The sequence below is a fragment of the Anomaloglossus baeobatrachus genome, chromosome 6, assembly GCF_048569485.1.
Source record: "Anomaloglossus baeobatrachus isolate aAnoBae1 chromosome 6, aAnoBae1.hap1, whole genome shotgun sequence".
NCBI lineage: Eukaryota > Metazoa > Chordata > Amphibia > Anura > Aromobatidae > Anomaloglossus > Anomaloglossus baeobatrachus.
In genome coordinates, this window is record NC_134358.1 from 571,376,663 (window position 1) to 571,393,490 (window position 16,828).

Here is a 16,828-nt window from a genome sequence, read left to right on the forward strand (position 1 = left end):
GTGCTATGTTTGTATGTGCGCGAGTGCAGTGAGGACCTGGAAGCCGGAGCATCGTTTGAACTGCGTCTGCGCAACTGTGTCGCGGTGCATGACGGAATAGGAGGACATCCACAACTGGTGATTATGTATATAACACACTGTAGATTGGCTGCAGCGGGAGTCAGTAAATATGGTTACTTTATTCACACACATTTCCACTGTTTCTCATTTGAAGCTTTTCTCCAGCAGAAGTCATGGCGCCCGATGCACAGATTTATGTGCCGGAGCAATTGTAACTTCGTGATCATTAGCAGTAAATATAAATGGTAGATTGCAAGATGGCGCCGTCCTACAATCCCCTCCTGTTCTGCGATTGTCCTGCCCTGTAGTCATACTGCCCTGCCGTCCTGTTGTTCTGTAGTCTTGCTGCCCTGGGGTCGTGCCATTGTGCACTCATGCTGTCCTGCCCTGCGGTCGTGCTGCCCTGCAGTCTTGCCGTTCTACCTTGCCCGTTATGTGGTCGTCCTGTAGTCATGCCGCCCTGTGGTTGTCCTATAGTCATGCAGCACAGCGGTTGTCCTGCCATGTGGTTGCGCCGTCCTGCTCTGAGGTCATCCTGCGCCTGTCCTGCCCGGTGGTCGCGCTATCCTACCCTGCGGTCCTCCCCTAGTTGCGCTTTCCTCCTCTGCGGTCCTCCCGTAGTCGCGCCGTCCTCCCCTGCGGTCCTCCCGTAGTCGCGCCGTCCTCCCCTGCGGTCCTCCCGTAGTCGCGCCGTCCTCCCCTGCGGTCCTCCCGTAGTCGCGCCGTCCTCCCCTGCGGTCCTCCCGTAGTCGCGCCGTCCTCCCCTGCGGTCCTCCCGTAGTCGCGCCGTCCTCCCCTGCAGTCCTCCCGTAGTCACGCCGCCCTCCCGTAGTCACACTGTCCTCACCTGTGGTCCTCCCGTAATCACACTGCCCTCCCGTAGTCACGCCGTCCTCCTCTGCAGTCCTTCTGTAGTCGCGCTGTCCTCCCCTGCGGTCCCCCGTAGTTGCGCTGTCCTCCCATAGTCGCGCCGTCCTCCCGTAGTCGCGCCGTCCTCCCCTGCGGTCCTCCCGTAGTCGCGCCGTCCTCCCCTGCGATCCTCCCGTAGTCACGCCGCCCTCCCGTAGTCACGCCGCCCTCCCGTAGTCACGCCGCCCTCCTCTGCGGTCCTTCTGTAGTCGCGCTGTCCTCCCCTGCGGTCCCCCGTAGTTGCGCTGTCCTCCCGTAGTCGCGCCGTCCTTCCGTAGTCGCGCCGTCCTCCCGTAGTCGCGCCGTCCTCCCCTGCGGTCCTCCCGTAGTCGCGCCGTCCTCCCCTGAGGTCCTCCCGTAGTCGCGCCGTCCTCCCCTGAGGTCCTCCCGTAGTCGCGCCGTCCTCCCCTGAGGTCCTCCCGTAGTCGCGCCGTCCTCCCCTGAGGTCCTCCCGTAGTCGCGCCGTCCTCCCCTGAGGTCCTCCCGTAGTCGCGCCGTCCTCCCCTGAGGTCCTCCCGTAGTCGCGCCGTCCTCCCCTGAGGTCCTCCCGTAGTCGCGCCGTCCTCCCCTGAGGTCCTCCCGTAGTCGCGCCGTCCTCCCCTGCGGTCCTCCCGTAGTCGCGCCGTCCTCCCCTGCGGTCCTCCCGTAGTCGCGCCGTCCTCCCCTGCGGTCCTCCCGTAGTCGCGCCGTCCTCCCCTGCGGTCCTCCCGTAGTCGCGCCGTCCTCCCCTGCGGTCCTCCCGTAGTCACGCCGCCCTCCCGTAGTCACACTGTCCTCACCTGTGGTCCTCCCGTAATCACACTGCCCTCCCGTAGTCACGCCGTCCTCCTCTGCAGTCCTTCTGTAGTCGCGCTGTCCTCCCCTGCGGTCCCCCGTAGTTGCGCTGTCCTCCCATAGTCGCGCCGTCCTCCCGTAGTCGCGCCGTCCTCCCCTGCGGTCCTCCCGTAGTCGCGCCGTCCTCCCCTGAGGTCCTCCCGTAGTCGCGCCGCCCTCCCGTAGTCACACTGTCCTCACCTGTGGTCCTCCCGTAATCACACTGCCCTCCCGTAGTCACGCCGTCCTCCTCTGCAGTCCTTCTGTAGTCGCGCTGTCCTCCCCTGCGGTCCCCCGTAGTTGCGCTGTCCTCCCATAGTCGCGCCGTCCTTCCGTAGTCGCGCCGTCCTCCCGTAGTCGCGCCGTCCTCCCCTGCGGTCCTCCCGTAGTCGCGCCGTCCTCCCCTGAGGTCCTCCCGTAGTCGCGCCGTCCTCCCCTGAGGTCCTCCCGTAGTCGCGCCGTCCTCCCCTGAGGTCCTCCCGTAGTCGCGCCGTCCTCCCCTGAGGTCCTCCCGTAGTCGCGCCGTCCTCCCCTGAGGTCCTCCCGTAGTCGCGCCGTCCTCCCATGAGGTCCTCCCGTAGTCGCGCCGTCCTCCCCTGAGGTCCTCCCGTAGTCGCGCCGTCCTCCCCTGAGGTCCTCCCGTAGTCGCGCCGTCCTCCCCTGAGGTCCTCCCGTAGTCGCGCCGTCCTCCCCTGCGGTCCTCCCGTAGTCGCGCCGTCCTCCCCTGCGGTCCTCCCGTAGTCGCGCCGTCCTCCCCTGCGGTCCTCCCGTAGTCGCGCCGTCCTCCCCTGCGGTCCTCCCGTAGTCGCGCCGTCCTCCCCTGCAGTCCTCCCGTAGTCACGCCGCCCTCCCGTAGTCACACTGTCCTCACCTGTGGTCCTCCCGTAATCACACTGCCCTCCCGTAGTCACGCCGTCCTCCTCTGCAGTCCTTCTGTAGTCGCGCTGTCCTCCCCTGCGGTCCCCCGTAGTTGCGCTGTCCTCCCATAGTCGCGCCGTCCTCCCGTAGTCGCGCCGTCCTCCCGTAGTCCTCCCCTGCGGTCCTCCCGTAGTCGCGCCGTCCTCCCCTGCGATCCTCCCGTAGTCACGCCGCCCTCCCGTAGTCACGCCGCCCTCCCGTAGTCACGCCGCCCTCCTCTGCGGTCCTTCTGTAGTCGCGCTGTCCTCCCCTGCGGTCCCCCGTAGTTGCGCTGTCCTCCCGTAGTCGCGCCGTCCTTCCGTAGTCGCGCCGTCCTCCCGTAGTCGCGCCGTCCTCCCCTGAGGTCCTCCCGTAGTCGCGCCGTCCTCCCCTGAGGTCCTCCCGTAGTCGCGCCGTCCTCCCCTGAGGTCCTCCCGTAGTCGCGCCGTCCTCCCCTGAGGTCCTCCCGTAGTCGCGCCGTCCTCCCCTGAGGTCCTCCCGTAGTCGCGCCGTCCTCCCCTGAGGTCCTCCCGTAGTCGCGCCGTCCTCCCCTGAGGTCCTCCCGTAGTCGCGCCGTCCTCCCCTGAGGTCCTCCCGTAGTCGCGCCGTCCTCCCCTGCGGTCCTCCCGTAGTCGCGCCGTCCTCCCCTGCGGTCCTCCCGTAGTCGCGCCGTCCTCCCCTGCGGTCCTCCCGTAGTCGCGCCGTCTTCCCATGCGGTCCTCCCGTAGTCGCGCCGTCCTCCCCTGCGGTCCTCCCGTAGTCGCGCCGTCCTCCCGTAGTCGCGCCGTCCTCCCCTGCGGTCCTCCCGTAGTCGCGCCGTCCTCCCCTGCGGTCCTCCCGTAGTCGCGCCGTCCTCCCCTGCGGTCCTCCCGTAGTCGCGCCGTCCTCCCCTGCGGTCCTCCCGTAGTCGCGCCGTCCTCCCCTGCGGTCCTCCCGTAGTCGCGCCGTCCTCCCGTAGTCACGCTCTCCTCCCGTAGTCACGCCGTCCTCCCCTGCGGTCCTCCCGTAGTCGCGCCGTCCTCCCGTAGTCACGCTCTCCTCCCGTAGTCACGCCGTCCTCCCCTGCGGTCCTTTCGTAGTCGCGCTGTCCTCCCGTAGTCACGCTCTCCTCCAGTAGTCACGTCGTCCTCCCCTGCGGTCCTTTCGTAGTCACGCTGTCCTCCCGTAGTCGCGCCGTCCCCCGTAGTCGCGCTGTCCCCCCTAGTCGGCGCCGTCCTCCCTGCGATCGTCCTGCTGACTGTTTCCAGACACCGAGCACAAATGCAGGATAAATAGAGAAATAAAGGAGAATGCAGATAAAGGGGAAATAGGAATAAAGATGAGATAATCCGCAGCAGTGTGAATGGAGGAATTCTGCACAGGCGGCTTCTCACTGGCAGGAGACTCCTCGCTATAGAGACGGCGGCGCATAATGGCGGAGCCGAGAGGAAGGGAAGCGGCAGAGGAAGAACAGCAAGAAGAATGGAGGAGCTCCGTGTATCCGCCGGGGACTGACCGTCTGACCCGCCAACACCGGACACAGCCCCGGCCGCTCCTCCCGGGAACACGGAGCCTCCTCCTCTGAGGCCGCAGGATTCCGGGGCCTCCGCTGTGCGCTGCACTGAGGGGACAGCGGCGCTCCGGCCGGATGTGACGTCACACACTACGGGGTCTCCTCCTCAGAGGCCGCAGGATTCCGGGGCCTCCGCTGTGCGCTGCACTGAGGGGACAGCGGCGCTCCGGCCGGATGTGACGTCACACACTACGGGGTCTCCTCCTCTGAGGCCGCAGGATTCCGGGGCCTCCGCTGTGTGCTGCAGTGAGGGAACAGCGGCGCTCCGGCCGGATGTGACGTCACACACTACGGGGTCTCCTCCCCTGTGCGCTGCACTGAGGGGGACAGCGCCGCGCCGGCCGGATGTGACGTCATAGACTACGGAATCTGCAAGGGTCCAAAAAACAACGCGTTTAGGGAAATTGCGGCTCCCGTTCCTCAGGCTCCGCTGCAGCGACAGCACACGCGCATTCTACACTGGTAGAGCCGCAGCTAGACTGTATTGTCTGTTTACAGGTATGACGTAATTTGTCACGTGATAGGGGCGTGTTCAAAACTTTCCAGTCGATATACACATTGTTTTTTATAAGTCCACGTGGTCATGGAGTAGTTTATAATAAAAGCGGCGGGATGGGAGGAAACATCGCCACGCCCACCGGTGCTGGCCTCTGCCTGGTGTCGGCCTGTGCTGGGTGAGGCCGGTGTCGGCTGGGGGTGGGCCCGTGCTGGGTGAGGCCGGTGTCGGCTGGGGGTGGGCCTGTGCTGGGTGAGGCCGGTGTCGGCTGCGGGTGGGCCTGTGCTGGGTGAGGCCGGTGTCGGCTGCGGGTGGGCCTGTGCTGGGTGAGGCCGGTGTCGGCTGCGGGTGGGCCTGTGCTGGGTGAGGCCGGTGTCGGCTGGGGGTGGGGCCGGTGCTGGGCGAGGACAGTGCTGGCTGGGGGTGGGGTCGGTGCTGGGCGAGGACAGTGCTGGCCTCTGCCCGATGTTGGCCTGTGCTGGGCGAGGACGGTGCTGGGTGTGGCCGGTGGGGGCCTGTGCTGGGTGTGGCCGGTGCTGGCCTCTGCCCGGTGTGAGCCTGTGCTGGGTGTGGCCGGTGCTGGCCTCTGCCCGGTGTGAGCCTGTGCTGGGTGTGGCCGGTGCTGGGTGTGGCCGATGCTGGGGCCGGTACTGGGTGGGGTCGGTGCTGGAGCCCCCTCCCCCGCAGTATACGGAGGCCGCACTGTTGCTACTTAAACTGATGACTCCAGAATTTTGCTTTTTGCTTTGGTTTCTGCTCCGGACCTAATTAATGTGGATCGAGCGCGGGCTTAAGAAAAATATCATCGGACAAAGTCAGATGTGAACTCTCTTCTTGACCAGAGCAAAATGGCACCAAGAGACCTTTTATTTGTTATACTCTATCTTATATAGGCTAGGGGTGGGGGTTTGTTGGGATATGCCCATTGGTCAGTAGGACAGTCTATGGGTTAACCAATGGGCGGATAGGTGATGCTGATGGGCGGGTCTATGATGTCATAGGGGCGGATAGGTGATGCTGATGGGCGGGTTTATGATGCCATCTGGGCAGATCTGTGGTGATGCTGATGGGCGGGTCTATGATGTCATCGGGGCGGATCCATTTATATATGTGAACACTGGCTTATTTAAGGCAAATCAATGTCATTGGACAGACTTCCCACTGTTATGATCTGGAACCATGGAAGATCAAAATAGATCATTGGCAAAAAAGGTGACAAGAGCATTGGCAACTAATCTGGCCGCCATCCCCTTACTAACCATCAACACTAGAAGTAGCTGAGGGGTGAACTAATATCCTATGCACCGCGGACCTAGCCGGAGAACTAACTATCCTAAAGGAAGGAAAGATGAAAAGCTCTCTGCCTCAGAAATAGACCGTAAAGGTATAGCAAGCCCCCCACATTCAAAGACTACGGTGATAAAGGAAAACACAATACACAGATGATAGGATTAGCAAAGGTGAGGCCCCACTGACTAAATAGGACAGGACAGGAAAGGGGCTGATGGTGGCCAGAGAAAAACCCTACAAAAATCCAAATACCTGATAGTACAAAAAGCCCTCAGATCGCACGATCTGCACTCCGTCCTGTTGTGAATGTCAGTTATGCTTTGGCTGTGGGAGGCTCCCTCTGGTGGCCAGGAATGGTTTGGACTTAGACCAGGTGTGTTGAGCAATGGTCGTTTCCATTGCTAACTCTGCTTATTTAAATCCTGGTCTGATAGCAGGCTATGCCGGATGTCAGTTGTTCCTTGTTCAGCAGCCTGCTTCATCCTGCTCTACACCACATCTACCCCAGCTAAGTGCTTTGCTCTTTATTTATGGTTTGGTTCTTTTGCTCTTATCTGAGTTTGTCATTTGCTGTGGTTGTTTTCAGTTTATTTGCATTCAGGGATTTTCCCTCTAAGTTGCTTAGCTGGGAAACTCCCTGCAGTTTTTGTTTGGAGTATAGCTCCTTTAAGTCCATGTGTTTGTGGCTTTTTTAATTGGTTATGATTCTTGTTTTCTGTTCATTGGTATAACAATAGCGCCTGGTATAGGACGGAGTTCAGATCGTGCGATCTCAGGGCCTTTTTGTACTATCAGGAATTTGGAATTTTGCAGGGTTTTTCTCTGGCCACCATCAGTCCCTTTCCTGTCCTTTCCTATGTTAGTCAGTGGGGGGCTTCACCTTTTGCTAATCCTATCATCTATCTGTGTATTGTGTTTTTTCCTATATCACTGCAGTCTTTGAATGTGGGTGGCTAGCTATTCTTATCTATTTTCTGAGGCAGAGAGTTATTCATCTTTCCTTCCTTTAGGATAGTTAGTTCTCCGGCTGGGTTTGCGGTGCACAGGATGTTAGTTCACCCCTCGGCTACTTCTAGTGTTGATGGTTAGTAAGGGGATGGCGGCCAGATTAGTTGCCAATGCTCTTGTCACTTTTTACCAATGATTTGTGGTGGTCTTCCATGGTTCCGGATCATAACACCGTCCTATACCAGGCGCTCTTGTCAAACCAATGAACAGAAAGCAGGAACCATTACAAATTCAAGAAGCAACAAACACATGGACTTATAGGAGCAATACTCCAAACATAGCTGCAGGGAGCTTCCCAGCTAAGCAACTGAGAGGGAAGATTCCTGCCTGCAAATAAACTGAAAACAACCACAGTAATGACAAACTCAGATAAGAAAGAGCCAAGCACTTATCTGGGGTAGATGTGGTCTGGAGCAAGATGAGAAGGCTGGTAAACTAAAGAACAAATGACAACCGCCTTAGCCTGCTAGCAGACCAAGGTTTAAATAGGCAGAGAGTTAGCAATGGAAACGCCCATTGCTCAAAAACACCTGGTCTCTGTCCAAACCATTCTTGGCCACAAGAGGGAGCCTCACAGCAGCAAAAGCATAACTGACATTCACAGCATCCCACAATCCCCTATGCCAAGTGGTTAATCAAGTATTTGAATAAAAAGCCCTCCTCAACAGTCCCCCCTAAATACTTTTTCTTGCAATAAAGTAACCTTCTGACCCTACATTGGTCTCCTAACACATCAGTTCAGTCTCCAATTCCCGGCTGCCCGCTATACGAGCAATGCTAAGCCTTTGCCCCATTGGAACAGACTTGGATTGGAGCCCGACGTTCTCGCCCTACTCTGACTGCCTATCTGGGGACTGTGAAGGACTGAAGGGGCCGAGCTGCTCTATATCTACAGAACAGCTGACCTCCTGAGCTAGGAAAGTGGGGACTGATGTTTCTACTCCTTTCTCGATCATCCTCCGTACACAGGGAAAAACACAACAAACAACAATAGCTGCGACAATTAAGACAACAAGGACCACTATGCCTATCTGAGCTAGCCACCTCTGCCGTCCCTTCATCCATGAAAAGTATTGGTCCCAGGATCCTCTACACCTGAATTCCTCTTTGTAGAGAGTTTAGCTTTTTATGGCTACTGTGACCTTCCCGGTGGGACCCGTATGATCTGGAATGTAGGTACAACACGCGGACTTCACCATTTTACAAACCCCTCCTTTCTCTGCCAGTATCATGGCGAGGGCCATCCTGTTCTGAAACGCCATTATTGATGTGGGGCCTAGCTGATCTGCCAAACCTTGAAGAGCTTCTCTAGTGCAATTGACAAATCTTTGTTGGTTGTAGTAGATGTAATTGATCCAGTCTACATTTTTATTTATGGTCACTAGAGGTAGTATAAATGACTCAAACCTGCTTTGACTTGATCCCTGGCTTTAAATTCTTCTGGTACCCCCCTTGGGACCCCTATAGCATTGATATAAACATGGGGGGCAAAACTGCCTTTGGTTTTGGGATTTGTCTTTTTGTTCTGTGTAGATCTTCTGAGGTTAGGGCTTCCTCACCTTCTGCTGCTATGAAGAAGCTTTAGCTAGTGTGTATTCCCCCATCCATTCACCATCTAAGCTTATGTCTGCGCTCTGGTTGACAACCAAACTGCAATTTTTTGACAACTGTAAACTCTGTGTTTGCCAAAAAAATGCATCCAAAACGCATGTGTCTTGGATGCAATTTTGACAGTGCGGTCCCACTCGGCTCTGCTACAGTGCTGGCCAAAAGTGTTGGCACCCCTGCCATTCTGTCAGACAATACTCAGTTTCTTCCTGAAAATGATTGCTATCACAAATTCTTTGGTATTATTATCTTCATTTATTTTGCTTGCAATGAAAAAACACAAAAGAGAAAAACAAAAATCAAATCATTGATCATTTCACACAAAACTCCAAAAATGGGCCAGACAAAAGTATTGGCACCCTTAGCCTAATACTTGGTTGCACAACCTTTAGCCAAAATAACTGCGCACAACCGCTTCCGGTAACCATCAATGAGTGTCTTACAATGCTCTGCTGAAATTTTAGACCATTCTTCTTTGGCAAACTGCTCCAGGTCCCTGAGATGTGAAGGGAGCCTTCTCCAAACTGCCATTGTGAGATCTCTCCACAGGTGTTCTATGGGACTCAGGTCTGGACTCATTGCTGGCCACTTTAGTAGTCTCCAGTGCTTTCTCTCAAACCATTTTCTAGTGCTTTTTGAAGTGTGTTTTGGGTCATTGTCCTGCTGGAAGACCCATGACCTCTGAGGGAGACCCAGCTTTCTCACCCTAGGCCCTACATTATGCTGCAAAATTTGTTGGTAGTCTTCAGACTTCATAATGCCATGCACACGGTCAAGCAGTCCATGGCCAGAGGCAACAAAGCAACCCCAAAACATCAGGGAACTTCCGCCATGTTTGACTGTAGGGACCGTGTTCTTTTTTTTGAATGCCTTTTTTTTTTTTCCTATAAGCTCTATGTTGATGGCTTTTCCCAAAAAGCTCTACTTTTGTCTCACCTGACCAGAGAACATTCTTCCAAAACGTTTTAGGCTTTCTCAGGTACGCTTTGGCAAACTCCAGCCTAGCTTTTTTATGTCTCGGGGTAAGAAGTGGGGTCTTCCTGGGTATCCTACCATACAGTCCCTTTTCATTCGGACGCCAACGGATAGTACGGGTTGACACTGTTGTACCCTCGGACTGCAGGGCAGCTTGAACTTGTTTGGATATTAGTCGCGGTTCTTTATTCACCATCCGCATCTTGCGTTGAAATCTCTCGGCAATTTTTCTTTTCCTTCCACATCTAGGGAGGTTACCACAGTGCCATGGGCTTTACACTTCTTGATGACACTGTGCACCGTAGACACAGGAGCTTTCAGGTCTTTGGAGATGGACTTGTAGCCTTGAGATTGCTCATGCTTCCTCACAATTTGGATTCTCAAGTCCTCAGACAGTCCTTTGGTCTTCTTTCTTTTCTCCATGCTCAATGTGGTGCACACAAGGACACAGGACAGAGGTTGAGTCAACTTAATCCATGTCACTGGCTGCAAGTGTGATTTAGTTATTGCCAACACCTGTTAGGTGCCACAGGTAAGTTACAGGCGCTGTTATTACACAAATTACAGAAGCATCACATGATTATTCACACAGTGCCAATACTTTTGTCCACTCCGTTTTTTATGTTTGGTTTGGAATTATATCCAATTTGGCTTTATGACAATTTTTTTTTTTTTCATTGAAGACAAATTAAATGAAGATGATAATACCAAAGAATTTGTGATTGCAATCATTTTCAGGAAGAAACCGAGTATTCTCTGACAGAATTTCAAGGGTGCCAATACTTTTGGCCAGCACTGTATCTTATTAAGGGGGAGCCTGTGAAGGTAGCCTGGGCTATAAATTATTTGATCAAATGTAAAAAGAATATGTGTATGTAAATAATCAAAATATAGATGTAGTTGCATAATTATCTGTGTGTCTATATGGCAATTGCACAGACGCCATAAAATGATTCTAAGCTGTGTATTCAAGAAAGTTAGCCAAAGTACAAATGATCGAACTATGAACAAGGGAGATATTCATTAAGTTAATTGGGAGCCTTATCAGTAAAATTCACAGTAGAAGGAATGTAATATTTGTAGGTTGAGGCAGGTGATCCCATACTCCCATGCATCACTACTACAGAATCTCATCGTCGCTTACTGCCTTCAAAGTGTACCATCTGGGATGATGTATGATCTCATGCATTCTCCCAATGCTGCCTAAATGCACTCTCCCCTAATTATTCTTTATCAGTATGTGTGAGCAAATGGAGAAGTTTTATAAATATGTTTCAAGGCTGAATTGATGTGTTAATGCTTGATCAATTGAATACACGAGTTCAGACGCAAGCCTGAGCTCAGAGAACATGTGTTTTCATTGATTATTGAGCCTCATAATATCTGTACAGATACCTAATTTGGACCTGTCCTTTGGATTGCCCTGAACTAAGACTCCATTAGCAGTCTTACCCAAATTTCTCCCTTGACACCTGTAACATAAACAGACAAGTCCTCCTCCTCCCCACATATAGTATATACAGTGTCAACTCCTCCACTTTATTATTAGTATACACACACACACACACACACACAACTCCTCCTCCTGTTTATCACATATAGTATATACACAGACAACTCCTCTTCCTCCTCCTCCCCCCACATACAGTATATACACAGACAAGTCCTCCTCCTGTAACGGTGGTATACATGTTGGATATGTAACATTGCCATTCATTTTGTCTTCAGCTTTTATTATTAAAGACTTAATGTGTCTACGTGTAAATTCTTAACGTAGATCCATTTTCTACCTGCACCGACCTTCCAGCTGATGCTGTGTCTAAGCTTCCTGCTGAGAAGTAATGTCCATTTCTCATAGATAAGAGTACACCCCCGCATGGCAGTATGCCCACACTGTTCCAGCACAGCAGCACTATAGAGCATGGCTGGCTGGTGACCGCGGACAGAGACAGAGCCGCCCGATGAGAATGCACTCGGGTGAACCCCTCACGTAAGTGCCGGGACACAGGCAGTGGTGCGGGGCCCACAGCTGTCAGAGGTGGTTCACCTGAGTTCATTCTCATCGCATGGCTCTGTCTGTGTCACGGCCTGATTTGCGGTCACATGTGGAGGACTCCAGCTGTGATTGCAAATCACCTGAGTGATGTCCCACTGATCGCGCGGCTCACTTTAGTCACTCAGGGGATTTGCTGTAACCTACTGGCACAAAACAGCGGCAAAAAGCCAGAACAAAAAAACGCAGCAAAAAAAATGGCAAACGCGTTTTTTTTTGCCAGGAGGTGTAGATTGGGTACAGGAATATGGTAGAAAAAAATGTTTGGGTTTTTTTCTGCCAGGACGTGGAAATTTGGTGCTGAAATCTGGTGCAGACGATTTCACAGGTGAAGGACCGTGGGAACCTCCAGCTGTGACCGCAAATGACTTGAGTGACGTCACCGCTCATTGCGCAGCTCATTCATTCTCTGGAGCTCTCAGGGAATGGTCGTGCTGTATGGCCACTCGCTGTGATATTCAGATGTAGCAAAGCTGAAGCAGCGTAGGACCTTGTGTGGATTACGCCGGAACTGCAGGGTGTTGGGGGTTAATAAAGTGGTGAAGGAGGGGGCGCTTTTGTACTTTATTCCAAATAAAGGATTTTTCTGTGTCTGTGCTTATTTACTTTCATTTACAGGTTAATGATGCAGGTATCTCATAGACGCCTGTGCTTTAACACTTAGGGCTTAATAGGAGCTGTGCGCTGTTATTAAACCCTCATTACCCCGATTGCCACCGCACCAGGGCAACAGGATTGTCACATATAATAAATGTGGCAATAGTGGGCGGCTGCAGGGTGAGCATAGCAGCCCCCAGCCAGCTTTATCTTTTTATCTTGGCTGAAATTGAAAATTGGGGAAGACCACATGTCGTTTTTTTTTTTTTAATTTTTATTATTTCAATATTAAAAAAAAAAAAGCCGCATGCGGTTTCTCTTAGGCCGGAGTCACACTTGCGAGGGACTCCCGCGAGTCTGACATCACAGCACAGCCACACACACTTCTAACAGGAGCGTGCATGTGTTTCTAGGTACATGCACGTTCACCATACTGACCCGCAGACACTTGCTTTGCTTTCCCCGCCCACCGGCTGTCCTGCCGCCTGTGATTGATTGCAGTCCGCTGACACGCTGCCACTCAGGGTGAGGGTGCGTCTAACTGCAACCAATTACACGCGTCTGTGGGCGGGCAAAACAATGAATACCGGAAGGGAAAAGCATGACCCGGAAGGAGTTTGATGCCATGACACCGCCTGGGTGAGTATACTGCACGCTCCTGCCTCCTGTCCCCTCCACAAATGTTTTTAATCTCCAGATTCTGACTTTCCCTTCTGGGCTGTGACTTTTCCTTCCATCTGTGACTTTTCCATTATTTCTTTCACAGCTCTGAAATCCGGGTAAAGATCTGAAGACTCTTAATTCTGCAGATATAATGGAGGAGGAAAGTGATGTTGGTGGTGGTGATCGGTGCACAGAGGAGGATCCTGCAGGTAACCGCCCCGGGGAGTAGTCACCACTATATAAAGCAGAGAAGAATCAAGTTCTCCTCGTTCTCTGGACCGGACAGTTCTGGGCCGGAGATTTTATGTTTTGTGTTTTCTCGGTTTCTTCAGCCGTAGATTCCCCCATTCAGATAAATACAGATGATATCTGGTGATAATGTGATAGCGCTATATGTGATAACACCGCTGTGCTCCTATAATATGGAGGTAAGATACAGCGGGAACATGGAGGGGAAATAGGATATGTGCTCGGGGCCGATATCTTCATCATCTGCTGTCACTGCTGGTGGGGGAGGATTTGCCCAATTTCAGGGCCATGGCGCTGTTAGCAGTTATTAGATATATACCGTATTTTTCGGACCATAAGACGCACTTTTTTTCCCCCAAATGTTGGGGGAAAGTTGGGGGTGCGTCTTATGGTCTGACTATAGGGCTGCGGCTGGGAATGAGGGTGCTGTGGGTCATCGGGGGCACGAGCAGGCAGCAGCAGCGCCTGCTCGTGACCACGTGGGCCCGCTCATTACATATGCATGCCCATCCTCCCGCCCATCTCTCAGCGCTGAAGCCGGCACTGACAGGTGGGCGGGGAGGACGAGCGGGGACGCGCGCATAGTAAAGAGCCGGCATGATCACCCCTGGCAATTACAGCCTGGAGTGATCATGTGCGGCTGTATGCACTGCCCCCCGCGCGTCATTACCAGCGCGGAGTGCAGTGAATCAGTGCACTCACCCGTCCCCGTGTGTGGAGCCGCCCCCCTGCTGCACGCGATGACTTCCTGTCTGTGCCGGTCAGCTGATCTGTGCCGGTCAGCTGATCTGTGCTGAGCTGGTCAGCTGATCGGCACAGACAGGAAGACATCGCGTGCTGCAGGGGAACGGCTCCACACACACAGATCAGCGTGCCAGAGAGGAAGATGTGATCGGTGCTGCAGGGAGTGAGGAAAAGGTGAGTATAAACGTTTATTTTTTTCTCTGTGCTATAGGATACAGGCCATATACCAGGATGGTATATGAGCAGGCAGGATGGGGGGGTATGTGAACAGGCTGGATGGGGGGTCATGTGAACAGGCTGGATGGGGGGCATGTGAACAGGCTGGATGGGGGGCATGTGAACAGGCTGGATGGGGGGGCATGTGAACAGGCTGGATGGGGGGGCATGTGAACAGGCTGGATGGGGGGGCATGTGAACAGGCTGGATGGGGGGGCATGTGAACAGGCTGGATGGGGGGGCATGTGAACAGGCTGGATGGGGGGGCATGTGAACAGGCTGGATGGGGGGGCATGTGAACAGGCTGGATGGGGGGGCATGTGAACAGGCTGGATGGGGGGGCATGTGAACAGGCTGGATGGGGGGGCATGTGAACAGGCTGGATGGGGGGGCATGTGAACAGGCTGGATGGGGGGGCATGTGAACAGGCTGGATGGGGGGGCATGTGAACAGGCTGGATGGGGGGGGCATGTGAACAGGCTGGATGGGGGGGCATGTGAACAGGCTGGATGGGGGGGCATGTGAACAGGCTGGATGGGGGGGCATGTGAACAGGCTGGATGGGGGGGGCATGTGAACAGGCTGGATGGGGGGGGGCATGTGAACAGGCTGGATGGGGGGGGCATGTGAACAGGCTGGATGGGGGGGGCATGTGAACAGGCTGGATGGGGGGGGCATGTGAACAGGCTGGATGGGGGGGCATGTGAACAGGCTGGATGGGGGGGCATGTGAACAGGCTGGATGGGGGGGGCATGTGAACAGGCTGGATGGGGGGGGCATGTGAACAGGCTGGATGGGGGGGGCATGTGAACAGGCTGTATGGGGGGGGGTATGTGAACAGGCTGGATGGGGGGGGCATGTGAACAGGCTGGATGGGGGGGGGCATGTGAACAGGCTGGATGGGGGGGGCATGGGAACAGGCTGGATGGGGGGGGGGGGGTATGTGAACAGGATGGATGGGGGTTTACAGCAGGATCATATACAAGGCAGGAGGATCATTACCAGGATGGGGTACCTTAGTAGAGAATTTGGGGACATTACCCCCATAACAGTGTCAGCAGCAGATCCTCGCCCTATAACAGTGTGTCATGACCACATTTTTTGCTTAAAGTTTTATTTTCCCATTTTCCTCCTCTAAAACCAGGGTGCGTCTTATAGTCCGGTGCGTCTTATAGTCCGAAAAATACGGTATGTAGAGATGAGTGGAGAATTTGACAAATTGCACAATTTCTTGGGAAATTTATGTGCAGTGAGGATATTCTCCAAGAATTTATTACGCTCTGAAGTCTCTACAGACCCCGGAGCATAGTAAAAAAAAAAAAATACTTGTACTCTCCTCACCGTTCACCTCTTCAGCCCCTTTGCTTCTCACCGTCACCCATCCAGTCCTCGGCAGATCTTCTTATCACTGCCAAGCTTGAATCCTTGGCCTCTTCACACTTTTCCTAAAGGGTAATTAGGCCATGGACGGACGGCTGTGCAGTCTGTAGTCGGAGTGCATTTTGGTGGAGTCTGTATAAAATAGACAAACTATGACTCATGAAATGTATAATAAATTGGGTACAGGGGGTCAGTGCAGTATTTGATGAATATTTTTTTTCATAAGAAAATAGAAAAGTTATGAAATGTTCTATAAATGTCTGTTCTGTTCCTGATCTGAGGATCTCGGCTTTTAGTTGTGATGAACCTGAGCTGCACGTTATGTACATAAGTAGTGACGCTCGTCCTCTACAGATAAGAGTGAACACAAAGACACACAGAATGCCTGCAATTATCTCCGAACTGCTGGAGACTCTTCTTGTAGACCCCTCCTTCTAGACGTGGCCAACCCTCAGGAAACACTAAATAAAGGTCAATGGACACAGGTGGCTGAATTGAAGGAATTGCTTCATCACCCATTTACAAGCTGAAGATTTAACTCCTGGCATTTTCATAAAGGAGTGGAAGAACTTGCTGTTTTGCCTGTTCCAAAGAGGATATTTAATTGTAGATGGCATTGCTGCTTGAAACGGAGAGAGAAACTATTAGAAAATACAATTCTTCTGGCATCTGTGTATGTGGACTCAAGTCATCGTAAGTCATCGTATAGGACATCGTCATCGTAAGTCATCGTATAGGATGATCAACAGCTTACTACAGGAAAAGAAGCTCTAACAGAGGTAGCAGTTAGAAGGAGCGGCTACAGGACGACCAACAGCAAGAGGACTTTGATCCTGCCAGTTATACTGCTGCCATATCTTCAGCCTCATCAGATGAGTTGTGTCATCCAGAGCTACTGGTGCCGTATCTTCAGCTTCAGAAGATGAAGACATGGAGCAGCAAAGCGTAACTGCAAAGCATAACTGAAAAACATTTCACTCCCATAACGAACAGATTGACCAGATTTCAGCTAAATTTTTCACTTGTTCTCAAAGAAGTAGAAGAGTTCAACCGTTCATCAAAACTGACTGTGCCCGAGCCAATTCCTGTATACCCCACGATTGTTAGAGAAGTTGCCCGTGTGGTCACCGCTTTGCCACAATTCCAAGTTAGTGTAGAGAGGTTATTCTCTAGCCTTAAAATAATGAGGTCAGATTTGAGGTCATCTGCGAAGGAGGATCTGATGGAGGCAATTCTATTTCTTACAACAAATTCATAAACTGCACAAATGCTATTTCGTACATTTTTATTGAAAACTGTTTTTTCCCACTTACTGCACA

General features: G+C 53.2%; 3 protein-coding genes across 8 annotated transcripts in view; 1 reads left to right on the forward strand and 2 right to left on the reverse strand.

Annotated features, from left to right (window-relative positions):
• Nucleotides 1–4,260, reverse strand: part of LOC142243709 (uncharacterized) — a 329,550-nt gene extending 325,290 nt beyond the window's left edge. The window contains exon 1 of the mRNA XM_075315886.1: nucleotides 4,175–4,260. The gene's annotated coding sequence lies outside the window, so the exon portion shown is untranslated. The remainder of the gene's footprint in view (nucleotides 1–4,174) is intronic.
• The window catches only part of LOC142243697 (uncharacterized), a 104,138-nt gene that overhangs the window by 79,485 nt on the left and 7,825 nt on the right, over nucleotides 1–16,828 (reverse strand). For 5 of the 6 annotated variants that reach the window (XM_075315863.1, XM_075315865.1, XM_075315858.1 and 2 more), the window contains exon 1: nucleotides 4,175–4,260. The exons of the other annotated variant lie outside the window; for it this stretch is intronic. The gene's annotated coding sequence lies outside the window, so the exon portion shown is untranslated. Of the gene's footprint in view, nucleotides 1–4,174; nucleotides 4,261–16,828 lie in introns of those variants that run through there. 6 annotated transcript variants of the gene reach the window in all.
• The window catches only part of LOC142243706 (uncharacterized), a 29,546-nt gene continuing 17,334 nt past the window's right edge, over nucleotides 4,617–16,828 (forward strand). Inside the window, exons 1-2 of the mRNA XM_075315882.1 lie at nucleotides 4,617–4,729; nucleotides 13,025–13,130. Coding sequence (XP_075171997.1) covers nucleotides 13,073–13,130 — 58 coding nt within the window. The 5' untranslated portion in view covers nucleotides 4,617–4,729; nucleotides 13,025–13,072. The remainder of the gene's footprint in view (nucleotides 4,730–13,024; nucleotides 13,131–16,828) is intronic.